This window comes from Syngnathus acus, chromosome 1 (genome assembly GCF_901709675.1).
Source record: "Syngnathus acus chromosome 1, fSynAcu1.2, whole genome shotgun sequence".
Lineage (NCBI taxonomy): Eukaryota > Metazoa > Chordata > Actinopteri > Syngnathiformes > Syngnathidae > Syngnathus > Syngnathus acus.
In genome coordinates this window covers 2,998,029-3,023,223 of record NC_051087.1, presented here as the reverse complement: position 1 = coordinate 3,023,223, position 25,195 = coordinate 2,998,029, and the positions used below count along the sequence as shown (strand labels likewise).

Here is a 25,195-nt window from a genome sequence, read left to right as displayed (position 1 = left end):
TTGCTCAACAATCCACGGCTGTCACATCTGTCAAGTCAAACATTTTGCCCCCATGACTTTTTTCATTTACGTTGTGATCCCTTTACAAAGCCACCTGTTTAAACTGCGTGGCCGCATGGCGAGACGCCGCCGATGATGTCATCGCCGGTTAATCATTAACCACGCACACTGGAGATACGCAAAGACGTCTTTTATGGCAGTTTCAGTCTGCAGAAAAAAACAACACAGGCTACATTGTATGTTTTGATCCGGTTCACTTAGCGGCTGAAATATGATTGATGCTAACATGCGCTAAGTAAGCCAATGCAAACACTAGTGGGTTCAGTTTTGCGTCTTTAGTTCAAGTGTGCGGTGACGTGATAGACGTGGTCACCGCTGGCTATGTGGGCGCTGGCCACTCTGACATTTATTACGCGGAAGAGAAGGCCATCCTTCCTCACGCCTACGGTTTTGCGCTCTGCCTGCATCCGGATACAAGCAATCTGTGGTCTTGTGTCCTTCCGACACACACACACACGCACACACACACACACACACACACAGACACACACACACACACACACACACGCACACACACACACACACACACATTACGAGCGTACTCATAAGATGCCACTTTACAATTCTCCATCAGACTATTTGCGAACTCAAACTGAATATTAGAAAAAAAAAAGCATGTGACCACTAACATTACACACACACAAACACGCCTAACAAACAAACACTCCTGGAGGGGACTTCCAGAACAGTGCACCTCCACCCACGCTCAACATCCGTGGCTGTAGGCTGTGAAGCCTCAAGACAAGTTTGCATTCCACACATGTCTGCTCACAGGACCTCAGATATATAAACGGTATTGACACAACTTACACATATGAGCCACAGACTTACCAAATACAGTAGACACACACATTACTTTGCGGGTTCCAGGTTTACCATTCTGCATTTTTTTTTTTTTGTCGAGTAAACTTTTTTTTTTCGGCTTCTAATTTATTTTGCACCTTCTTCCTCTAGTTGGCAACACTACAATTAAAAGAGCAAAATTCACCTGATTTAAGGTGGCGTTCCTGCATGCCAAATAATGTACACAATAATGTGGATGTCACAGACAGAGGCTTGCCCATAAGGCTATTTTTTGTTGTTGATGATTTTAAGATAGCTAATCTTGGCACTTCAATTTACTAGGGGATTATTTGATCAGTATGTCAGTGTGCCTTTAGCTAGCGAGATGACGCAATTTAGCTGTTTAGTCTGTGTGAGTGTCTTGGTGTGAAATGTGGCCAACAGCAGCTCCTTGACAGTGTCCCTATTTTGTTTCTTTGCGTTTAACTGGTTGTCTCGTTCAATAAACAGCCAGAATTGAAAATCAGCAACTGTGCCCACGGTGCAAATTGCCTTCACTTGGCTTGGCTATAGGCTATTGTCTTCAACACAGATGACATTGTCTTCACATAACATGGGTGCACACAACAATTCCAACTATTTCATTGTCTGATGAGGAGGTGCATTCAATCCACTAGTTTTGTACAGTTCAGTTCTGTATTATAATCTCCTTAGCAATAACTAATCCTCAGAGGGCACTACACCATAAATTGTTATTGTTGTCACGTGTTGCATTATGGCTGTTGCCAAAATCTGCATTAAATCCCGGCTCGTCAATACTGGCCTCTGACGCATAATGCCAATCAGGCCAAAGTGCTGACCTATTAAATCAAAGACGTATGCACATTCCTGCTGGATTACCTTGCAAAATGGCGTTAATTCGCTTGTTTAGTTTACAACTGGTTTTATCTGATAAAGGAAGGCCACGTGATGACTTTGTTATCGTCACCTTCTTTTCATTCCTCCTCGTGTTACTCTTTGTGCTGTTACTGTATTTATATTATATTATATTATATTATAGTCCATCTATTCAGCGAATATTACTGCTTTTTGTCGATCAAATTGAGGGACTCCTGCCGCTACACGACAACACATGACACGACTAAAACCGCTTAACATGTGGTTACATCAACTATGATTGCAACCGCGTTTGTACGACCATTTTTATTGTTTACAATGGGAATCGAAAGCATAATGAGTACGGGTCTGACTTGGGTTGACACGCGGCTGTCAGTACGGAAGCAAAACAAAGGGAATGCGCATGCGCAAAACAGCGGCAAATAGGGCTATGACATCATCCATTCAAGCACTGAGACAAGCCTGGACACATTACTGTATTTATGTCGACTTGACTCCTTCACTTTACGCACGGGCACCGAAAGGACAATGACAAAATAAATAACAGCAACACGCGTGGATTGTCAAGATATTTTGTCCACTATCGTTGAGTACCTGTCAACCTGGGGAGACGACAAAGACGACGACGATGGGGATTCTGGAGGATGAGCTGACATCCGCGGCTGCCACGGGGAACACGGCCGAGGTGAAGCGACTCCTCCGGGCAGGGGCCGACGTCAACGGGGCCAATCGGCTGGGTTACACCGCGCTGCAGGTAAGGAAAGACGCAGGCAGCCACCACATCTTTTTCTTCAAACTCAAATAAAATAAGAAATACCCAACTGAGTTGTATGTATCATTTGTAAATGCTCTATAAATAAATGTTGATTGATAAATCAATTTTTTGATTTATTTGAGTAAGGAAAATGTATTTAAGCGTTTCGGTTTTTTTTTTAAACATTTGACTTTATTCAAATGAATGAGGGTATTCATAAATGACTCGATGAAAATTAAATATTATATAGAGCCGAATGAAAAAGTCCAGTAACTAAGGTTTATAAAGCACACAATTTTTTTCTGTTTCTACCTGCAAAGGTGATGATGATGGGGAGCACGCCTGTGGCCCACCTGCTGCTGGAAGGTGGTGGCGACCCAAACGTGGCCGACTCAAGTACCGGGAGCACACCGCTGCACGACGCGGCCCGGACTGGCTTCAGCGACACCGCGCGGCTTTTGGTCCGCTTCGCTGCCTCTCCGCAGGCCAGGGATCACTCCAACTGTCGGCCCGTGGATGTGGCTCGGAGATACGGCCACGAGGACGTCGTGGCCTTTCTGAAATCTCTGTGAAGGACTTATTATTATTATTTTTTTCTTAAGGAATTGAGTGTTGATATTGAATTTATTTATTAAAGGTAAGGTGTTAATGACATTTTTGGGGGATTTTTGGAGCAAAATCTGTATTATGGTTAGGAACAAAGGCTGGTACTATCAGTAGGACTTTTAATTTAAAAAAAAAAAACGTTATTTATTAACTTTATAAATAATTAAATGGACTTATCTCACTAATCTAGTCTATAACTGATGTTTATGCGGATGATGCACTTAGAAATACTGTCTCAACAGAACTTTATATTTGAATAGAAAAAGATCAACTATTAATTTTCTCCCACGTTGCTTTTTTTCTTTGCCATTTAAAACGAGATGAGTTTTTCATTAAAGTCACGTTTAGAAAAATGGTGTCCACACTTAATGCAAGGAAAAAACGCACGTTTTGCACAATTTATAACACCTTCTGACCACCTTTTGGTTATCATTTACATTTTCGTATTTTTTGTGCCATTTAAGGCATGCCTGTTTGTGTACAGTATACCAAATCAGCACGTAAGAAATAAAAACGAATTTCAAACCAGTTTTTTTTTCCTCTCGTCTTTTTTGAAAGAAATGTCTGTCATATCATCGATGATAAAATGCAAGGGTGCGATCCATCCATTTTCTGTACTGCCAATTTTGGTAATTATTTTCTAAATGTCTCAAGTAAAATTTCTATTGCTTCAAACTTAGACATGTTGCTCAATAAATTAATAACACGGCTTTGGCATGCAGTATTGTATTTGCATATCAGCACCTAATGATAATAATAATAATAACTGATTCACAAAGCATCTTTTAAAGGCCTGAAGGACATACAACCGTAATTAATGGGGCTACTTGAAAGTACTGTAGACTGTTTGTATGCTTTTGGTGAACAGATTTTTTTTTTTTTTTTAATGCATCGACACAGATTTAGTAAGGATTCAATTTCAGAAGAGGGGAAAGCTCCATCTAAAAAAAGCTTCAACTTCAATCTGTCTATTAAAAACAAACCCATATAAAAATGTAGACATCATACACATGTAAAACATCCAAAAATAAAATAATATCTAGTGAAAATGTCCAATTAACGTCAAACTGGGAGCAGTCCTAACTTGTGGCGATACAAAACCACAAACTAGTTCGATTCACTTAAGATGACAAGCTTGGCTTTTCCTTTCCTTTTTTTGGGGTTCAATGTTTGGGCAACATCACTGAAGACTGGGCCATGGCCTGCAGCAGAGCATGAAAATCATTATCACCATAACACAAAGGCAGAAGAATACATCAAACATTTATATATATATATATATATATATATATATATATAAAAATTTTTTTAAAAAAAGCGACTAAAACTCAAGCTCATGCTTTGCAGTAAGTATACACGGACCAGCTACACGTGTTGAACTTCATTGCAAAATATATTGAGAGATAGGGCTGGTCAATTACATTTATACAAATATAAATCACAATTTCGATAAGCACAGTTCAAAAAGATTTTTTTTTTTTTTTTAATTATTATTTGTCACGCCTTACCTTCAACAAGGTTCTGCTCTGGCTCCAGTCCACCTGGCTGATCTGCGGTATGACGGTCAGCAGGAGGCTGCTGGCTTTGTTAGCGTTCTCTTTCATGGTCTTCATCACGTTGTCCACACAGACCTGCAACGCAAACGTCATGTGACTTGTAATTGCAGCATTCACAGTATTACACAATCTCCTTTTACAAATACAAGTGTCTGAATAACATATGTCAGTTCTGGTTCCGCTGCTTCAGTATTATTATGTTCAACTTTCTGCAGCGCGAGAGCGCAAATAGAGTTCGAGTGTGATTCGTTTTATGAGACCGATGATGACGATTGGTACGGAGGCGTGCAGTGCAGCAGCAGCTTCTGAGTGAGCCGCGGGTCAGCGATAACATTGATCCGACCCCATTCCGCTTCCGAAGTTCCTGCCGCCGACCTCTTTCCTGTTCTGTTACGGAGCGCCTGCCACATCCTTCCGCCCGCCCCAGCTTTACAACTACTTCCTGACCCCCCCCCCCCCCCCCTTCCTCACCCTCCCCGGTGGGCTGCTCAGCTGCCAGCCTCCGGAGTGAGCCCTGCCAGAGGTTGTTTGACTCACAATGACTCATCGGGTTCACTGTCCTCATCCTGGCAAATAGAATGCAGCCAAGCCAATGAGTGTGCGGCTCAAAAGCGGTGAAGGGTGAATTGAGGTAAGAGTCATGGATGGAAATTGTTCCCTCGGTATTCACGGAGGAGCCCAACTACGAGCAGCGAAGGTTTGCAAGTAGTTCACACATCAGCCAGACAGTTGAGAATTGCCTCTAGATCCCACAAGACGGTGGCAAGTTTGAAACCCATCAAGCTCACGTTAACTTGGGTCCTTAGGACGACAAAAGTGAATGAAGCTCACCAAATTTACTTCAACTTTGTATGTTTCGTGACTGGCATAACGAGAGACATTTCAAAAACGACGTTAACTACAATCACTTTTTTTTTCTCATCATAATATATCATAATGTAAAATATTATTGTAGTATTATTGCAATGTTTATTCAGATTTTTTTTTGGCATTGCAATGTTATTTTACTGATCTTGTTTCACTATTCCATTTTCCTATAAAAGAAAATACTAAATGTACATTATGACTATTTACCTTGAAAAACTACTTAACAGGGAAACGTTTGGCAAACATAACTAAGATCACGTTTTTTGCTTTGGGAGAAAAAAAAAACCAAGGGAGAGATCAAAGTGAGTGATAGTTGTGCACTTTGAATAATTTCCTCAATATGGAAGTGCTTTCAACTAATCTGACCGGCACAATACAATGTTGTACAAAAAGTAGCTCTACGACGCCTGGAGCAGCAACATCAACCATGAGAAAATAAAACAAGCCAGAAAAACGGAGTTACCGCCTCCTCGTGCTCCTTCCAGCAGTCGTAGTCCGTCGCCATGGCAATGCTGGCGTAGCACAAACCCGCCTCCTTGGCAAGGACCACCTCGGGCACCGTGGTCATGTTGATGACGTCGGCGCCCCACTGGCGAAACATCAGGCTCTCGGCCCGCGACGAGAAGCGGGGCCCCTCGATGCTGAGCATGGTGCCCCTCACGTGGCACTTGATGCCAAGACTTTGTGCCACCTCCACGAGCAACTGCGAGTAAGCAGTAAGGGCTGAACAATTTGGAAAAGTGATCCGAGTATTTTTCCCCCTAGGTTGTCAATTCATTGATGAATTGGAAAAAAAAAAAACATCTTTCAATTCCCTTCCCTTTATTCAAAAATAAGACATGAGTATGTCAAATTAATTAAATAATTTAATCATAATGAATCACAATTAACTCTTTATAAATATTTCAACCCCTCACAAAGATAATTAGTCTGCTTTCGAAGAGGATGGCAGCGATCAGAGAATATTTACTGCTGTTGACAAGAGGAAATTCTGAGGATTTTGACAATTTGAATTAAAAAAGAAAAGAAAACGCTATCCAAGCAATTAATTGATAATCAAAAATTATTCTCTGTTAGTTGCGTAATGGATCCAATGTCGAAGAATGGATTAATTTTTGCACCTCTAGCCCAACATAAATCAGTAAGATAAATCAGATTACAATAATAATTGCAACGTTGATTTGTACTTGTTCAGCGTGAGTAAGCAGGAGGGGAATTTATGTCACTCGTGACTTTTGGGTGCTCACCTCTCTGGTCTTGTTGCAGAAAGGCTCAGCCATGGGAATGTGACACACGCCTGGAGGACTGGTCGGCTGACCGTCGTAAAGCGTCTGCGCTCTCTTGGTGGTCCTAAAAATACATACATATTTCATTGGTTCACCTTAATTGTTACAGTAATCCCTCGCTACATCGCGGTTCATTTATCCCGGCTTCAGTAGATCGCGGATTTTAAAAAAATAAAATAAAATATAAAATTCAGAATAAGAATTCTAAATTGAGGACTTGAAGTTGTTATAATAATGAGTTCTAAAAACATATTTACAGTATTGTACTTTTTTATAAAAAAAATTTTTAATAATAATAAAAGAGTTCCAAAAACATATTTACAGCTTCACTGAGCCGAACGAGAATGTTTTTGGAATGGGGAGGAATATGTGGATGCAATAAAGTTTGAAAGATTTTTTTAAAATCATAACATAACTGAAGCAGCATGTCGTGCGTCATTGTGTAAAAAAAAAAGGAATTTTAACTGACAAAAAAGAAATCTCAAAAAAAGGATTAAGACACATTTGAAGCATCTCTGAAATCTATGTTTCTGCATTACACGTACACACGGTGAAATCTTAAGGAATTAAAATACATTTTGCATAAGACTAATAAATCTTATTCAGTGTCATGTCGGAAGTAAACTGTAATCACTGTCTGTGATTAAGGGCTATGTAAATAAACTTGACTAAAACAGGAAGTTCAATGCACTGGCTAGTCTGTAAAAAAAAAAGAACAAAAAAGAATGTAATGACTGAACTTTTCACAAGTCATATGAGAAACGTGAGATGAGACGGGAGAAAAGTTCTCGACGTTTAGAGAAATTCCTCCTTAGCAAAGTTCCTGGCATTTGTCATCTCGCTTGAGGTGGGAAGTCACATTGTTTAAATTTTTTTATTAATCTTCATTGTTCACACTGAAAAAGTATCAGGCAAGTGTGACACCAGTTCCGGCAATGGAACTCAAGTGGATCGTAAACAAATAACTTTGAAAAAAAATTGTAACAAGATGAGGTTTTTTTTTTTTTTTTTCTAAATCACATGGAAACATGAATCATGTAACTGAGATGTGGGGGGGAACAGGTTTGAATTATTACGGAGTGATTATTTACTCTCTCCCCCTGTTGCTCTAATTAAATAAATAAAACAATCAGAAATTGCCCAGATATGTCCCAAATGGCGTCACCACCAATCTCAGCTCACGAACGAACACAACTCACCTGCTTCATTTAACATGCTCACCCGTAACTTACCGGTCGATGAATTGATCGATGATGACGATGTCGCCAGGTTGGATCTCCTCTCGCAGGGATCCGCACGCCGTGGTGACCAGGAGATGTGTGCAGCCCTCTTCCCTCAGCGCCCAGATGTTGGCCTGGTAGTTGATGTTAGATGGCATGATGGTGTGTTGTCTTCCATGTCTGAAAAGACCATCAACATTTAGTATGGGACCAAATCAAACCCAATTTTTTTTTTTTTAAATTAACTAACGTAATTGCTGTTACTTCTACGTATACTTTATGAATAAAGCCAATAATTTTTAGCAGTACGAGACGAAAAATCCTGAGTTAAAAATTCCTCTAGTGATATAAATGAGACGATGACTGAAAGTTCAAATCCAAGTCACTAGATGGTGCTATTATATTCTATTTATCGAAATTAGGTAGACGGATGGATTGAGCGATTCTATATTCATCCTTCGAGGAAAATGAGAGATATTGTTGCTATTATACAATTATTTTAAACAAAATGTTCTTACCTTGCTAGGAGGACACATTCAACATTTTTTATTTTTCCTAGTATCAAGGCATCGGATGGCTGTCAACGAAACAACATTGATGGAGTAAACGAGAAGAAAAATAGAAACAGATGGCTAAATGTAATGTCGAGCACACAGCGAACCTTTCCATACGGCGTGTCAACATAACGTTCGGTTCTTCCCTCCAGTATATCAGGATCGTCAAGGCCCGAACCGCCGATTATTCCAATCTACAAGTTTAAAAAAAGTAAACAGCAGATTCACTTGTCAGACATTACACTCAGTTCTGTTGCTTGGGACACTTTTACTTTGGAAAACTAACGTGGCAATAACGTTAAAGAGAGGCGTCCACGTTTGAATGCTAACAACGACAGGTAATATTGCTTTTGCGATTAGAATAAGAAGCACGATTTCGCGAAAATGACACCAAACCACGTGAGCTTGTCCCAGCCACCAGTCTGATGACAACTTGGGTTTGGCTATGCTGCCTACTGCTCTGTTAGCACGTTTGAGCACGTGGCGGCTACTCAAACATAGAGAAATTAAATGACTTTTTCTTTTTACCTTTACAGGTACCAAAGAAGACATCGCGTGATTGTTCAATAATAATGATTATGAAAGCGAATTACGAAGGCAGCAAGTTGAAGCTTCCGCAGTACTTCACGTGGCAACCGACATTTCTCTTCCTGGTTTAAATACGCCTTTCAAAGTAAAAGCTCAAAATTGTCAGTTTGAACTACAATCCCATTTCCGCCAAGCACAATCTTTGCCGGCCCGTCACCGTACTGTTTTTTTTTTTCCCTCACACACACGCTTACAGTTATATGCGGGAACCGAACTCATGGTGCCTGCACAGTGCAGACCGTATCCGAACGGTCCTTCCAGCCAGTCGCGTAGCGTGACGTCATCAAGTGTTATGACCTTGGGTCGAGCTGAACACCCACACCGGAGCTATGTGCTATGTTGCCTTTACAAGTGAATTTTAAACCACGATCCATTTCAAAGTGCAATAAATAATTGATACATTGTAATAGAATATATTATGATGTAAAAATATATATATATATATCCCAAATTATTGCCTGTTGTGTATGTGGATACTGGACAAAATGAAGTTCTCCCAGGGCCAATATTGAAAAGAAGGTTAAAAACAAGTTTTAATAAAAACACGATTGCTGATCAATAAGCAACAGACGGAGCTTGGGGGCATGCCATTGCAAAAGAAATTGATCCCTGAGAATACTTTAGAAATAAGCCATTATTAAACGGAGTTCAAGAACATTACCCTTCCCCCAACGGCACTTGAAAAGAAAAGTTTTGGACGGTCCAGATGTTAAAAGAATTCATCACAATGTTTTCCACTAATTACGACCAAAAAGTATTTTTCTTACAAATATTCAATGCGATTATCACTACCCTAAGGAGTTAACGGGATTCAGACTATGGCACATACAAATGTCCAAATTCTGGAACATAACTCATGCTCATGACTTGACCAGTTTATTTTTTCCCCTCACATTTGGCCTACATTTTTTATATATATATATATATATTTTTTTTTTGTTGATAAAATAAGTAAACATTATTTGTCATTTTTATGATTTATTACCTGTGTGCCTGCAGTGCATGATTTCTGTCAGGCCTTTTTGGCATTATAGGAAAAATTGAAAAAAGATTGTTGACATTTAGCCTACGGGTACGGTCAAACATATTTGGCGGTCGAGAATATTTATTCCGCATTATCAGTTCCACTCTTCCGTATGACGACGTAAAGGAGAATTTTGCGTCTGGTGAAGCCAACCCAGCCGGTATCGCATCGTGGCGAGCGGCTACTATACCATTCAAAATACTGCAGGCAGTGACATGAGGGGTAGTTGTAGCTATAAGCTGAAGCCACAAAAATGATTAATTGGCTCATGTGCGGCATCGTCCATGGAGCGGAGGTCCTTGCTGGAGGTTGCGGCCCGTGTGTCATCGCTACGATCACTGCCGCTCTCGATGGTGATCGGAGTCGGCGAATGTTTCTCAGTGCTCGTGTGCCGCCGGCTCTTCTTCTTGTGTTTCTTCCTCTTCTTCTTGTGTCGTTTGCTGCGGACACTCAGACTCCTTTCCTCTTTCTCCTCTGTTGCGTAGTCGTCGTCTTTGGGGGACGAGGGGTCGTCAAGGTGTCTGGTTTTGTATTTCCTCTTGCCGGCGGGCTTTTCGAGGTGAGATCGTCTCGGCGAGCTCGACCTGGACTTCTGCCCATCCCGCCGCCTCGGTTCACTGCTGCGACTCCTGGAGCGATAGCGTCGTTGGGAAGGTTTTCTGCTAGCCTGATGGGAGATGTCGCTCTCTTTCCTTCTGAGTTTACGGTCGTATTTCTCATCCCTGCGATTGGGGCAGTAATAGTCTCTCTCTCTGGAGCGGCGGTTCGATGGACTGCGGCTGTGGCGTCGTGGCTTGGCGCTTGACCTTCCACTCTTGTGCTTTCTGTCCTTCCAGTCGCGTTTACGGCTGGATCGCTCAGAACCGCCTCTGTCCTTTCTCTCGGACTCACTCGACGCCTTGCATACTTTCGACTTTAGAGTGCATAATTTTTCTTTGGTATCAAGGTGTCGGCGGCAGCCTATGTCGACGGGCTCGCTCCTCGGCGAGGATGACGGACTGTTGCTGTCGAAGCGAATGTGCTGGGGCAGGAGTGGCACTTCTTTAGCGTCGTCGCTCCAATACTCGTCGGAGGAGAGCTGCACCAGCTCGGGCGTTCTTTGGGTCCTCGGCTTAATAAAACCTACGATGACACAGTCGTCACTTTCCGAAGACAAACAGTCATCGACTTGAATGCGTGTCGCATTTCCTTGCTGCGGCGGAGAAGTGGGAATTTGGCGCGCTTCCTCCTCTACGCTGCTGTCCGAGTCGGAATCGTGAACAGACTCCCTTCCCGTTCCACTCTGCTCCGCAGTGGTGGAATACGACGGCCCTGGCGTTTCGTCATCCCACAGGGAGCGGCTCAGATTAGACGTGCTGTAACCGGGGGTTCTAGGTGGCTCCAAGTCCAAGCCCTCATCCTCGGAAAGAGCTATGACAGACGAGTTGGAGCTGATGTCCGAATTGGAGGAGTGGGCCGAGCCATCGTACATGGCGTGTTGGTCGTAGGCTTCCATGTTAAACGGGGACTTTGCGAAGCTGATGAATTCGTGCAGAAAGTGATCAGTGCGGCCCTGCAGAAACGGCCAGAGCTCTTCCTGGATGGCTCTGTCTTCCATGTCCACACGGGTAATGCGTGACATGATGATGTGCTGGACGATGTTAACCAGGGAGCCGTGCGCACCGTATAGCACCACAAGCTCTCTTTTTAGCCAAGGGAGAAGTCTGTGCAAGCAGGCGGGGTTTTTGCGATAGAACTCAGCCGAGGTGTCTCGGGAACGTCCTCCGTCGCGCACAGTGCGCACTCTCAACCCCTGTCTGTAAAGTTCCCGCCGGAAGTTGACCATTTCGAGCTCTCTGATATTGTGCAACGTGCGGCCTTCGCTCGCTGCTTTCTTTTTGGCTGCCATCCTCATCATCATGCGCCGGATGTAACGCGTCTGCTGCTGCTCCGGAGGATTGACTGTCGATTCAAACATTACGCCGTTGTCTGGAGGAGGAGAAGTCCTTCCCCACTGCTGTCGCCGTACCCCGGTAACAGTGGTACGGTATCTAAAGCGTACACCGCCAAACATCCCAAATGATCCATTAGTAACCGGCTTCAAGTCGTACTGTTTAAAGTCTTGCTCCGATTTTATGCTGTGATAAATGGAATTAAATGGCTGCTTGCATAAGGGACATTCAGCCTTGTTCTTGGACCACTCGTGGATGCAGCGAAAACAGAATTTGTGCAGGCAGATATCCAGGTAGGCAATGTTGTTAAAGACATCCAAGCAGATGGGACACTTTGAGTCCGGAGACACTTCGGCCGCCTTGGCTTCTGTGGTTTTCCTCTTGTCCCTCTTCTGGTTCTGCTGCAGGGCAAGCTTGATTGCAGACATGGTCTGGAACAAAAACCAAGTACCACTAAGATTCAGACATTCAATTCATTTGTCATTTATACTGAATATATTGCCACTTCCCCTTTGGTTTCAGGGAGTGTTGCACTGTACTGTACTGCGAGTGTGCTGAAATAAAGTTTTTTTTTTTTCATGCATATCGATACCTTTGCACAAAAGAGGTCCTAACCCACTACAAAACCAACTTGTGCTTTACCCTCCAAGACATGGCGTAAGAGGTTTTGGATCGTGACTATGTCAGACCAGTAGAAACGTTTTTCCTATTTTGAAGCAAACACACCGACTAATGCATTGTGGTCTATCACAAACACTTAATTCCATATTTTAAATTCCCTGATCTATCTATCTATCTATCTATCTATCTATCTATCTATCTATCTATCCATCCACATATACACACACATATATAAGATGTTATTACGTGGCTAGCACTAATCGGCTGCTTCCTATCCTATTGCTTGGACAATTTACAAGTTGATTCGAAATATAACGCTTCATCAAACTATAAATTCGAGGTAGCCTTGATACCTCTAAGCTATCTAGAGATGAGATTGTTTTGTGGTTTACACTAGATAGTACTTGTTTAGCTAGTGGGCCAGCCGGCTATCAACTTGAGCTAGGTTATCGCTAATGCTAACGAGCTGGCTCGGCTGTCTTTGAGTAGTTAAATTTGACATTAAACAAAACATTTACCTCGGATTTTTAATCACTCCGGTAACTTGGCGAGCGATTAGCCTCCCCCTGTCTCTTAAAATAAAAGCTGAACAGCTGCATTTGACAAACACCAACACTCGTCACCAGATGAGAAGCGTGCCGGAGTGCCGTCATTCCCTTAATGTTACAGTGTTGTCGCTCGTGATCTGTCGTGAACTTCCGACTTTCACAATAAGAGAGCACTTCCGTTTTAAGAAAATAAAACCACGTTTGATTTGAGAAAAAATGTACTCAAGAGTACTGTTACTTTAGAACGGGACTAAATTTCAGCCACAAAAAATGCTCTGAAATGAACATTTTGACCATGTGAAGCCCTTTGAGACTTGAACCATATTAATAATCTTGACTTAACATTTCTTTTAAAGAAAAATAATGGAATAAAGGTAAAAACATACATTGCATTAGTACTACTTTGACAAGTACAACTTATTCAACACGTTATACACATAGGTTGATTTTTAAACAAGCACACATTTAACAGTTAGAAAAAGACTCATACATATGACTTTATCTATATTTTAATTGGCATATTCACAGTTTTTACAAACAGACATTTCTCAAATTCAATGGGTCAATGATGATGATCGTGGCTCTCGGGGAGTTCCGGCACAACTTGGCCTGTCTCCAGAATAGTGTCACCCTAAACAAAAAAGATACACAAAGATTTTATTCCATCAAGAGGGGATTTACATTAGGCCCAAACTAATAAATCTATATTTCCTGTCCTCATTTGCATCCCAGCAGAGGGTGATATTGCCCAACATGATGGCACCCTGAGATTGCAGAAGAGTGGTAAATTATTTTGTTCAATTCATATAACACTTATGCAATATTTAGCGGAATACCACAATTTGACTAGCGCTGGCACACACAATGAACAAAGTTCCCCTTAAAAACTTTGTAACAACACAATACAAATGCTATACTTAAGGAAAAAAAAGGACAAGCATAAGGCCAGAAGTATACATAAAAATCTTAAATTACTTTTCTCAGTTTTGTCATTATGTCCAACAAAACACCACAGAGGTGAAACACAATAAAAGCATATTTTTCAAGATAGATGTATAATGTGTAAATAAATTGATACTTACCGGGAAAAGCTTGGGTTTCAATTCCACAATGCCATATGGTCTTTTCTGTCCAGGAAAATAATACAAAACATAGTTATTTGAGGTTACATACTATTTTTTTTCTCTCTGTGACCTTCCAAGTAATTCAAAACACTTGTATCTTTTGAAATGTTCCTTATTGAAGTGAATACAAATGCCATTAATCTGTTACAGCACCATCCAGGAACATCGATTATTTTGAGTTTTCTTTACAAAAACATTCACAGGGCAGGGCATAAGGACAGTTGTATTATCAAATTCTATGTCTAAAGAAGTTGCTGCACCATTTGTGTTCATATCCACTCCTTAAAGGATTATAACTGCAAGTTTTGTTAGCCAACCTATTACATTTTTCATTACAGCAAACTTCCACTAGGAATGGCAATAAACACTTTGAAGCAGCACGTTTTGACATCTTTTTTTGTTTCTAGAAATTATTGCAAAGAGACTTTTACATCTCGAACTCCCAACGTAAACGTTCAATGCACCCTTTCACTCCTCAACGTATGTATTATATGTGATATTTAATAGTAGCTTCAACTTACAGCAACATGATATTTGACGTAGTAGTGGACGACCCAAGCAGGAATCAACAAGCGTGTTAATGCGAAAACGCTCCCTTTGTAGGCTTTGTATGTCTGAAATGAGAAACATGTCATGTACATAAAAACAATTCTTAATAAGCACTGTAATAGGCGGTGACAAAAAAATATCATTAGCAGTCATGCTTAAAGCTGGCAATTTTACACTGTTCCACTAGTTGACGTTTCTCCTGTTTTCCATGAGTGACAAAATGCACATATATCGGACTATAATTGAAGTTATTAGCATCACTCACGTAAAGCCCCCACTGGCTCTTGGGCTCCAGAAAACCTGCCCAGAATTTGGTGACTGCGCTGGGTGGTTTCGCTTGTACGACGGGCTCCCTGGGGCTGAGTTCCTGGTCCTTCAGCCACTGCCTTCGGAGCTTAGTGAGCTGCTCCAAGCGGAGCTTCTCGTCCGGAGTGTAGCCAGACATTGTCGTTTATTTATCCGATATTCTTCAACAACCTCAGCAAAGGTCCAATGACAACATGGAGGACTTCGCGTCGAGACCGGATGTGGGTTTTTCCACTATACGAGTTTAGTAGCGACACCTGCCGCACGGAATGATTACGTGCAACAGACATTGCACATTACAAGGGGTAATTTTTCTGAATAATCTTGTTTAAAAATAAAGACAACATTCATTAGTTTCTATGTTATCTTCAATATAATGAAATAATTATTACTATAGCTTTATTACTGTTTTTAATAGCTGATTATTTTCTTAAAAAAATCATTCAAATAGTATTTTAATTAGCCAATTTTTGTGACATTTTAGGACTGCTATTACGCCGTAATAATTACGGTGTTGACAATTGACTTATACTGCTCAAACCTATTTGTCTTAATTGACTTTGAAACATTTAAAAGATTATTCTGGAAGGAAATGATTGTAATGCCATCATTTGTTCAGTTATTGCATTGCATATGGCTCTGCTATGGTACAAGCTAAATCAATTGATGCCAGCAATATGACCGAACTGCTGTATTAAAGTGGGAGCTATGTATGACGACACCACACGCATTGATTACGTCACAGACTGCAAAGAGATTTTTATGGACACATACGTAGCTGTTGTCCTAAAAAAAAAAAAGTAGGAGATTAACGATCCAATTTGCAAGACCATTGGACTTTAATCAATGACAGCAAATTCAGGTACGATGCCTAATATTTAGAGGAAAAAAATATCTATTGTATTGACCGGTTATCAAATCATAGTTTTGTACGTCACGTTCCTGTTCTCTCTGCCTCCAGGGGGCGATACTGGCTGAAATCAGACCCAGAGTAGTGTTAGGCTCTGGGCGGTATAATATTGAAGATCCTTTTTTTTTTTTTTTTGTAACTTGAAATGAAACGTGCCACTTTCACTTCTCATTTGAGGAAAAAAAAAATTATGACGAATCTGACTTTGCTGTCGCGTGATTGTTTCTCTTTATGCCTTTCACGCGACACTCCGTCACGAGCCTAAAATCAGGTCAGTTTGAGTCGGAGGGTTTTCCACCTGCATGCTGTTTGTGAGGTTTATCAGCACACGGTATGTTTGTTTAAAGTAACGTTTAAAGTTTCGTTCATACTGTCTTAGGTAAAATCTAAAAGGTTAGTCGTGTGTCGACTCCTGTTTTCTGACGTCATCATTAAGCGCTGGTATTTACGGCCGTTTTAAAAGATTTTTTTTTTTTTATTGAGCTTCAATAACATACACAATCAAGTTCCGACAGGAACACAACACAACTAATATCTTTATATTACCATTCGGAAAAGAAATATGAAGTTTGTCGTGGTTCTGCTAAAAGTATTAGTATTTAAGCAAACGCTTCAAAAGCAGTCAAATGTCCTTCAGTACGAAAGTAAACAAAAAACATGACTTCCCGATATCTGCAATCTATTTTTATGCATATTTTATTTTATTTATTTATTTTACCGAAATGAGGGATCTTGATCTGATATCTCTATTTAAAAACAGGTAATTGAACAGGGGTGTGTAGACTCTAAAATGGAGACCCTAAAATGGCAAAAACACTCTCTCCCCTCCTGATTCAACAGAATGTCTACCAGTCCCCATCGCCATGTTGTCTGGGAGTCGGAGCGCCTGGTGGCCTACCTTCACCCTCGACCGTGGACGCCTGGCTCGGTAATATTGGAGCGCCGCGTGCCTGGAACAAAGGCGGGCAGCATCTTTCACCTGGAGGAGGCTGAGTATTTGTCCTGGATGCTGGGGAGCAGGGCGGTGGCCCAGCTGCTGTGCGACAAACTCCGGGTGCATCGCTGTGCCCTGGTCACCAGACCCCATGTTAACAGACCTGCTCAGGTGTGCACTTCCTTGACCAATGTATTTATTATAAACTACTACAGGTGAGAAACATGAACGCTATTTAGACACAAATTTGTTTAGAGATAAGAATTTGGATTTGATGGCATCTAGTGGCCTGCACAATAAGTCCGGTATTCATTGAATAGCTGAGGATATGTTCCACCAAAGAAAACACAAATAGGTGACAATTTAAAAAAAAATTAAGATGTTACCTGTTTTTTTTACCTGTCTGAACAAAATAATTTGTGTATTATTACAAAGACATGATGAATCCCATCGAAATAAGTACTGAAGACTTCCGTTCTCCCTGGTGGGGGAAACAATGAAATACGTTCTAACGGTGTGTTACTTGTGTTTTTTAATCTTCTAGATACGTGTCATCCCGTTGCACGGCCTGGCTGCACAGTGGCATCCTCACCAGGCAGGCGAGGAGGAGCACCACTCCTACGATCCGGGCTACTGCACCTCCAAGACGGCGCCTCGCTGGAGCCAGGCTCGTCTGGATGAGATACTGGCCAGGATCCGTGCCAAACTCCCCAACCCGGACGCACCGCCCAACCTGACGTTCCTGGGCGACGACCAGTCCCATCCTGGTCTTTTCTCTCGCATCGTCCGGGGCGAGGAGCCGCAGTGGCGAGTGTGGGAAGACGAGGGCCATGTTTCTTTCCTCACCCCGTTTCCCAACGCGCCCGGCTTCACCGTGCTCGTGCCACGCCGTCCTCTGTCCTCAGACATATTCGGGCTGAGGGAGAGCGACTACGAGGGGCTGGTGCTGGCCGCCCGCAAGGTGTCGCATCTCCTGGAGAAGGGATTGGGGGCATGGGGCGTGGGTCTCATCTTCGAGGGCTTTGAGATTAATTATGCACACGCAAAGTTGATTCCGCTGCTTCAGCTGCTGTCTGCCGGGGAAGGAAATCACAGCGTGCAGCCGGCGCCTCCGCAGTGCGTGTCCTCGTATCCTGGTTACGTCACCTCAGAGGACGGACCCGAAGCGTCCTTGGAAAGTTTGGAGGAGATGTATGCCAAGATGACCTTATAGTAGAGCTCTACAATAATGAGGTTGTCACAACTTTGTTGGTGACTTATTGAAAATAAAAATGGTTGAGAAAAACAAAAATAGAGGGGTAAACAAAGATTCAGTAGGAGGCGGTGTCAGACATCGATGCAGTGTGGCGTCCTCGCAACGCAGCAGCCACACCCCCGACCTCCCACGCACTCCATCTTGGTGATATAGAGGAGCGGCTCCACGCTGCAGCTCAAGTCCATGATGGAGTACACGCTAATTCGGATCTGGCAGGTGAACTCCATCAGGGAATAGTAAGATGCAAAGGGCATCAGCACGGGCGGCAGGTAGTTGACGACGATGATAGCCAGGACAATGAGCACCATTTTCAGGGCCCTCTTCTTGGCCGGGTGCATGACCTCCTTGCCGGCCACGGAGCGCCGCAGCACCCAGATGACGGAGATGTTGCACAGCACCATGACGGCAAACGCAAAGAGCACCACGCCGCTGAAGACACCGTTGACGCTCCTTGAGCCCAGGATGCATTTAGCCAGGGCGTACGGCATGATCACGGCCCAAGTGGCCACCGAAATCCCAGTGCGAATCTTGTTCTTCTGGTTGCTGGCGAATAACACGGGGTGGACCACCGCCATGTGGCGATCCACACAAACACACACCTAAAACAGATATTGTTCATTGTAGTACAGATTCATTTGTTGCTTGCGAACGTTTCAAAATCCCCGGCATGAGGGCCATAAAAAAAAAAAAATCCCATCTACGTGGGTATCGCATGAATTCTTGAGTCTTACTTTGACGAATCAAATTCCAATTGACGTTCCGGCGTAGCAGAATGCTTTTGCGATTTCAATTCCAAGATCTGCCGCAATTAACGTCGAAACGCCTTGACTTGCAGTTTTTTTTAAGTGTTCATTAAATCAGCTTCACAAGAATTCAACCAATCATGTGGGCATAAATCACTGACCCATAAATCAGATTATAACAATGGTGCAAATCACTTCAAATATTCACGGGTCAGGAAACAATTATATGAAAACATACGAACTACACGTAAGCACCGAAATTATTGACATGATGTCACTTGGAAAAATAAAGCCTATAGCGACTTAACGAATACGGCCTCTGCGATTCGAAAATTGCTTCCTCCTAACCGTGATGTCAATTTGTATTTGCGGGCCGTAACCGGCCCCCGGGCCTTGGGTTTGACAACTATACTATCGCGTGACATCAAACTCACCAAGAAGAGCACCCCTAGGTCCTTAACGCCGTACGAGAACCTTTGCAGGTACCAGATGCGCGCGTCGTCCAGCAGCAGCGAGTTGAGCAGCTCGGTGGGCATCATGAGGCAGAAGTAGGCATCCAGAACAGCCAGGCTGATGATGAACACGTCCGAGGTGCACGCGTCGCTCTTCTTGGCGGCGATCTGCCAAATGACCAGGCCGTTGCAGGGGGTGCCCACTACCAGGTTGAACACCTTTACGCCGTAGTAGAAGACAAAGCCGTACGGGGCCATGGCGCACATTTGGTACTGGTACCACAGAGGGCTGGCGAATGTGCCACTTGAGTTCATCTTGGAGAGAAGGCAAATTTAGCAGTCAGCTACTCACTTTTCAAAATTTAGAATTGGCAAGAAAACAGTTGTATTATCACACCGCATCATTAATGTTGCTATACTATAAATTGCACCCACGGCCAAATAATCTACACGACATATTTGTAGTATGTGAAGAAAATATGCATACTGTTAACACCCAATAGGATATGAGCATCATGAAAATGTAAGCATTTTCTGAAATAAATAAATAAATAAAAAACCATTCTAGATTCCTTGGTAGTGGATTTTTTTCTCTCGAAACGAGTCACGTAATTTACAGAAAAACAGCAAACGTTGTAAATGTTTGCATAAAGTTTGTTTGTTCCTCTTTAATTTGCCGTTATTGTTGATGACCAGATCATTGTACAAAATTTTCCGTGATATGAAAAAAAAACCCACACAATTTCCACAAAGTATTTTAGGAAAAGAATATGCTATGAAAAATAAAACAAAATGTGTCTTAACTGTCACATTATAACAGTTTAGTGGTGAACCAATGCTGGGGGGATTTCTCTCACATGGGACACACAAAAATTGCAGTTCTTACCTTGATTGGCAGGAGCAAGTCGCAGCAGCCTCAAGTCAAAGCATGGATTGGAAAGTAGAATTTTCTCAGCAGGTTGTGAGAATAAAAACAGGGTGAATTTGGTAGTCCATTGGTTGGTCCGGTCGGGTGCGCGAAGGGGGCGTGGCCAGACGCACAACGTCACCCTGACGTTGTGCGTCTGTGTTGGCAACTGGAGCTCACCCATGTTCTGGGCGCCTCTGGCTATCTGGCGCAAACAGGTGACGCAAGCTGAGAAATCTAACGCAACGTCTTACCAGCCACGCTCCAACTTTAAAAAGCCTGCTGGGAATTAAAAAGAAAACAATGAAAGATTTTAAAGTGGCGTTTGGGATGAAGTGATTCAGTGTCCCACCTGAGCCAGTAGATGGCACTAGAGTGGGAAAAAACTCCTTTTTAAAATAACACGAAATTAATGACACGACACATCGAGGCACTTAATTGTCTTTACGCATGCTTTTTTTTATTTTTATTAAATATGTTCATGCATTTTTTATTGAATATGTTGTCAAGAGAAAATCACTACACTGGCTTTTGTCATCAATACAAGAAAATTATTTTAACAGGACTCTCAACTAGTTCTCCAAGCATCACTGTCAGTAATAAATCTGCCGTCACACATACATCATTAACTATTATTCCGCTTCTTTGTTTTATTCTTCTCATTCTTCGACGTGCTACCAGATAATTCATCCGATTCACCCCATTCCAATTTCAACATATTTCAAATATTCTGCTTCCATTTTTTTTCATTCCAAAAATGTTTTTGCAAAATTCACAAATTTCTAGCAAATATTTTCCCCACTCATTCCGAATGGCACGAGATCAACTCGTACCCTCGCTTGATAAATTACTTTTTCTTTCAAATAATGTAATTTGCCTGGTTCCGACTAAATGTTATGTAGCATAGCGGTTAAACGATCAGGCTTCTCGGGTAGTTTATAATTTTGCGTCACGGGTTCAAATCCCGCTGTCTACTAGTAGACGATAAAAAATAGTAAATAAAAAGAAATACCAGCTATATATTTTTTTTTATTGTTTTCAATTTCGTGCAGCCAGTCGAAAATGTATACGAGATGTTTCGTTCCACGTGTTTATTAAAGATTTGAACAGTTTTGCAGTCCGACAATTTCCATGTTGCGTCTGACGAATCTGCAGTCACGAAACACAAGATTACTAAACTGCCTTTACCCTAACGGCCGCAACTGGATTTGCGGAGCGAGGTGAACCGCAACACAGGCAGCTGTCATGGCATTTTTCGGGCACCAGTTTTGCAGAGCTTTCTCTTCATCGGCCCTCAGGAGCGTGGCCATAAAGCATGTTGTCATAATCGGTGGTGGACAAATGGGTGCGGGGATCGCTCAGGTGGGCCAAAAATGAACGTTTTGAGTGTTAGCCGAGCGGCTAGGTGGCTAAGCGAGTGTCACCGAGAGTGTAGTGCCCTCACGAAAAACACATCTAGGATATTGAAGCACAAGTTGGACTATTTGTTGCCGTGCTGCAGTTCATTAAACATTTACATTGGAATGTTAAGATTTGTCATTCAGTGGACAAATCGTGCCAAGTTCAAAATATTGAGTTCCACTTAACTGCACTTGCAGTTATGGCCACCAGATGTCGCCGCCTACCCGCTTTATCACCGCGTAGTTGCTCTTTAACTATTAAAGTCAATAGTTGTCCATCTTTTCGGACTTTAGGTCCTATGTGTTGTCTTAATTCATCCTCTAGGATCGTGGTATTAAAAATTAATTTCACAGTCAAACTGTCAACATGATAAATCAACTATTAAATGCGTTCTTTAAAGGGGGCGTAACTTTTTGTTTGCATACAAATGGTGGAATATGGTAACAAATACTGTAAAAAAAAAAAAATAAGTCACCCACTGTTGAAAGTAAAAATAGAATAGCATCCTGTGTGCTGCTTTGCCCGCTATCTCTTACGTGGATGTTTGTTAGGTTGCTGCGTCGACCGGCCACCAGGTGACGCTGGTGGACATGTCAGAGGCCATCTTAACAAAGGCAGTCAAGGATATGGGTACGAGCTTGAAGAGAGTGGTCAAGAAAAAGTATGCTGACAAGCCCGAGGTTAGTGCCCGATCATGGTGAAAGAGTAGAGCTGCAAATTGTATACCAGAGGTGCTTACATTTTCTCTCCAGGCGGGTGAGGCGTTCATTGAGAAAGTTCTGCGCAACGTGTCCACCGCCACAGACGCCACCGCCGCCGTCCAGAGTACGGACCTCGTGCTGGAGGCCATTGTGGAAAACCTAAAAGTCAAACAGGATCTTTTCAGCGTGCTTGACAAAGCGGCGCCAGCGTAAGCAGCCTGTACCCCTTTGCTAAAGAATCTCATATTTAAATTTTTTAATTGTCAAATAAATAAAGTTTTCCACCATATTCAATTTATACAGATGTAGTTTTTCAATTTCTTCTGGTATTTTCCCATTTTGACTCTTTCTTCATCAGACACACCATATTTGCCAGCAACACATCGTCGCTGCCTATCGGTGACATCGCTAGCGCCACCTCCCGACTGGACCGCTTTGGCGGCCTGCACTTTTTCAACCCGGTCCCCATGATGAAACTTGTCGAGGTAATTTGACACAACAGAGTCTTGTCTATTCTCCTCACCTTATTCACTTCACTATGTGGACTTCCTGCCACAAAAAAAACCCCAAAAATCAAACCTCACAGGTCATCGGAACTTCTGCCACGAGTCAGGAGACGTTCGACTCCCTGGTGAACTTCAGCAAAGCGCTGGGCAAAACGACCGTGTCTTGCAAGGTAGGACAGAGTGTTGTCGTTTTTTCTTAAGCTATCATCTTATCCAGCACGCTCCCTGTTCAGGACACACCGGGATTCATCGTGAACCGCCTGCTCGTCCCCTACATGATGGAGGCCGTGCGGCTCCATGAGAGAGGTGGGAAACCGCTCTTGCCTTTTTTTTTTTTTTTTAATTTAAAGCCAGAGAATCGTTTTGAACCCGAATCGTTCACGTTCAAACAATGCTCCACCCGATTTGAGAGTTAGAGCGGTAATGTCATATCACATTAGTATGTCATAGCAACCAAATGATTGCAGGTCACGGCTCCAAAGAAGACATCGACGTGGCCATGAAGCTCGGTGCTGGATACCCGATGGGACCCTTTGAGTTGCTGGACTATGTGGGCTTAGATACAGCCAAGTTCATTTTAGACGGTGGGTTAAAATGTTGTCGTGAGATGACTGATGAATCTGGAGTTGCGTTTGAAGGGTTTGTGTTGTTTGTCATCAGGGTGGAGCGCCATGGATGCAAAGAATCCTCTCTTTACCTCGAGCTCTTTGCTTAACAAGCTGGTCGCAGAGGGCAAGTTTGGCAAAAAGACGGGAGAAGGATTCTACAAGTACAAGTAGCTTCACTATAGTAAGGAATGGCGACAAAAACCGAAGAAGACTAATGCAGAAATCAATGTTGCTTCAATGATAATGTGACTTTCAATCATATGTGCCTTGTTTGCCTGATTGAGCTGAGATCAGCACTACCCCCATGTGAACTATCGATCATACGTGAAAATGGATCGAGGGAATTTTTTTGTCACTTATCGCTTGTTGCTTGTTTTTCAAATACATTTGAACAATAAAGACTTTACTATGTTAAACACAGACCTTAATTTTATACAAGCATGGTTTTTGTTGTATCTCTAGTAAGACTTTTTTGTGAGTGTGTTTGTGCGAAGGGTTAAAACTAGGATCTGGGTTGCAAACTAGGGTTAGGGTTTCAAACTAGTTTCATACTGGGGTTAGGGCAGGGGTCGGGAACCTTTTTGGCAGAAATGCCCATTTTAAAAAAAACAAATCCTGTGAGAGCCATACCATTTTAAAAAACCCGATTGGCTAAATACAATTAAATGCATGTATTTTAATTAAGACCAACGATTTTTTGAGTACTAATGTATTCTTTTTAATAACGTTTTTATACTTAAGTCTAGAAAAAAAAACTCACCATTAATGAGACTTCTGGGGCTGCATCGTTTTGCTGATGGCTTAGTAGTCCGGTTGATATGCGGTGAGGTTCTCATCAGTCATAATGGCCGGATCGTGAACGGTTCTTGCTGACAGAGGCATGTCTTTTATCCGTTTGAGTATCTTTTCTTTATCCGTGAAGTCGTCCAAAAGTTTATTAGCCACATCAAGCATAAATGTTGAAATACTTGCCATCAGTGAATGTCTTCCTCACAATTGCTAATGCGCCAGCAAAACTAGCTGAATTAAAGTCACCTTAGTTGTTGTAAATGCGAATTCTTCGGTCCACTCACTCTGAAATGTTCGGAAATCGTCATCTTTTTTTTCTCTTCGTCATCTTTCTTGCTTGCCTGGCACACACCAGCTAGCTAGCTAGCTGAAATTTTAAATAAAGCGGATGGAATTTGACCTCTCACGACCCCGTTGTTGTCCAATAAAAATCGCGCTTTTTTTTGTCCGACCTGACGTCACCCTTCTGTACACCGAAGGGGAGCTGGGATTGGCTGGATTCAGCGGTAGAAAACAGATGGAATGGATTGCAAACGTGATCATATTTTATATTTTGAACGCTAATTTAACATTTTGATTTCAGATTTGGTTTCAAAGTAGGGTTCAAACTAGGGTTAGGGATACTTCGAAAACATGCAGGAATGCGGATCCTGAGGACTGGAATTGGGGTTTTTTTATATAAAGAAAAAAAAAAAAGACTAATAAATAATTCTGC

The 25,195-nt window shown here is 42.2% G+C and overlaps 7 protein-coding genes and 1 long non-coding RNA gene across 12 annotated transcripts; 3 read left to right on the top strand and 5 right to left on the bottom strand.

The window, feature by feature from the left end:
* Window positions 1–74: 74 nt before the first annotated feature.
* On the bottom strand, window positions 75–2,921 carry LOC119135298. 3 transcript variants are annotated; one of them, XR_005100548.1, is made up of 3 exons: window positions 2,807–2,921; window positions 2,335–2,536; window positions 75–207 (listed from the first exon to the last, which is right to left on the bottom strand). It is a non-coding gene; the product is annotated as an uncharacterized LOC119135298 (long non-coding RNA). The 3 variants fall into 3 exon arrangements; XR_005100551.1 differs by having other exon boundaries at window positions 2,094–2,488; window positions 2,807–2,917; XR_005100543.1 differs by having other exon boundaries at window positions 2,335–2,488; window positions 2,807–2,917.
* On the top strand, window positions 2,338–3,088 carry cdkn2a/b (cyclin-dependent kinase inhibitor 2A/B (p15, inhibits CDK4)). Its single transcript, XM_037272540.1, has 2 exons — window positions 2,338–2,494; window positions 2,815–3,088. Exons 1-2 carry the CDS (start codon window positions 2,369–2,371, stop codon window positions 3,064–3,066), a joined length of 378 nt encoding a protein of 125 aa, XP_037128435.1. The 5' UTR covers window positions 2,338–2,368; the 3' UTR covers window positions 3,067–3,088.
* Window positions 3,089–3,720: 632 nt separating this feature from the next.
* LOC119134937 (methylthioadenosine phosphorylase) lies at window positions 3,721–9,285 on the bottom strand. Of its 2 annotated transcripts, XM_037272240.1 has the most exons (8): window positions 9,112–9,268; window positions 8,691–8,777; window positions 8,548–8,606; window positions 8,042–8,209; window positions 6,771–6,873; window positions 5,987–6,226; window positions 4,609–4,731; window positions 3,721–4,302 (listed from the first exon to the last, which is right to left on the bottom strand). In XM_037272240.1, exons 1-8 carry the CDS (start codon window positions 9,133–9,135, stop codon window positions 4,264–4,266), a joined length of 843 nt encoding a protein of 280 aa, XP_037128135.1. In that variant the 5' UTR covers window positions 9,136–9,268; the 3' UTR covers window positions 3,721–4,263. The 2 variants fall into 2 exon arrangements, with proteins under 2 accessions (XP_037128135.1, XP_037128184.1); XM_037272289.1 differs by lacking the exons at window positions 3,721–4,302; window positions 4,609–4,731 and adding an exon at window positions 4,871–5,404 and having other exon boundaries at window positions 5,906–6,226; window positions 9,112–9,285.
* Window positions 9,286–10,256: 971 nt separating this feature from the next.
* Window positions 10,257–13,447, bottom strand: toporsa (topoisomerase I binding, arginine/serine-rich a). Its single transcript, XM_037271776.1, has 2 exons — window positions 13,266–13,447; window positions 10,257–12,557 (listed from the first exon to the last, which is right to left on the bottom strand). Exon 2 carries the CDS (start codon window positions 12,552–12,554, stop codon window positions 10,428–10,430), a length of 2,127 nt encoding a protein of 708 aa, XP_037127671.1. The 5' UTR covers window positions 12,555–12,557; window positions 13,266–13,447; the 3' UTR covers window positions 10,257–10,427.
* Window positions 13,448–13,788: 341 nt separating this feature from the next.
* On the bottom strand, window positions 13,789–15,527 carry ndufb6 (NADH:ubiquinone oxidoreductase subunit B). Its single transcript, XM_037272424.1, has 4 exons — window positions 15,234–15,527; window positions 14,941–15,033; window positions 14,378–14,422; window positions 13,789–13,926 (listed from the first exon to the last, which is right to left on the bottom strand). Exons 1-4 carry the CDS (start codon window positions 15,411–15,413, stop codon window positions 13,858–13,860), a joined length of 387 nt encoding a protein of 128 aa, XP_037128319.1. The 5' UTR covers window positions 15,414–15,527; the 3' UTR covers window positions 13,789–13,857.
* Window positions 15,528–16,244: 717 nt separating this feature from the next.
* On the top strand, window positions 16,245–18,409 carry LOC119134795. Of its 2 annotated transcripts, none has more exons than XM_037271977.1 (3): window positions 16,245–16,455; window positions 17,025–17,289; window positions 17,663–18,409. In XM_037271977.1, the coding sequence occupies exons 2-3, from the start codon at window positions 17,026–17,028 to the stop codon at window positions 18,329–18,331; spliced, it is 933 nt and encodes a 310-aa protein (XP_037127872.1). In that variant the 5' UTR covers window positions 16,245–16,455; window position 17,025; the 3' UTR covers window positions 18,332–18,409. The 2 variants fall into 2 exon arrangements, with proteins under 2 accessions (XP_037127872.1, XP_037127777.1); XM_037271882.1 differs by having other exon boundaries at window positions 16,245–16,515.
* A 35-nt stretch (window positions 18,410–18,444) lies between these two features.
* LOC119121579 (P2Y purinoceptor 1-like) lies at window positions 18,445–21,447 on the bottom strand. Its single transcript, XM_037249333.1, has 3 exons — window positions 20,455–21,447; window positions 19,551–19,883; window positions 18,445–18,972 (listed from the first exon to the last, which is right to left on the bottom strand). Exons 2-3 carry the CDS (start codon window positions 19,881–19,883, stop codon window positions 18,445–18,447), a joined length of 861 nt encoding a protein of 286 aa, XP_037105228.1. The 5' UTR covers window positions 20,455–21,447.
* A 200-nt stretch (window positions 21,448–21,647) lies between these two features.
* hadh (hydroxyacyl-CoA dehydrogenase) lies at window positions 21,648–24,107 on the top strand. Its single transcript, XM_037272115.1, has 8 exons — window positions 21,648–21,837; window positions 22,428–22,556; window positions 22,629–22,786; window positions 22,936–23,062; window positions 23,164–23,253; window positions 23,317–23,389; window positions 23,551–23,667; window positions 23,744–24,107. Exons 1-8 carry the CDS (start codon window positions 21,721–21,723, stop codon window positions 23,860–23,862), a joined length of 930 nt encoding a protein of 309 aa, XP_037128010.1. The 5' UTR covers window positions 21,648–21,720; the 3' UTR covers window positions 23,863–24,107.
* The last annotated feature ends 1,088 nt before the right edge of the window (window positions 24,108–25,195 follow it).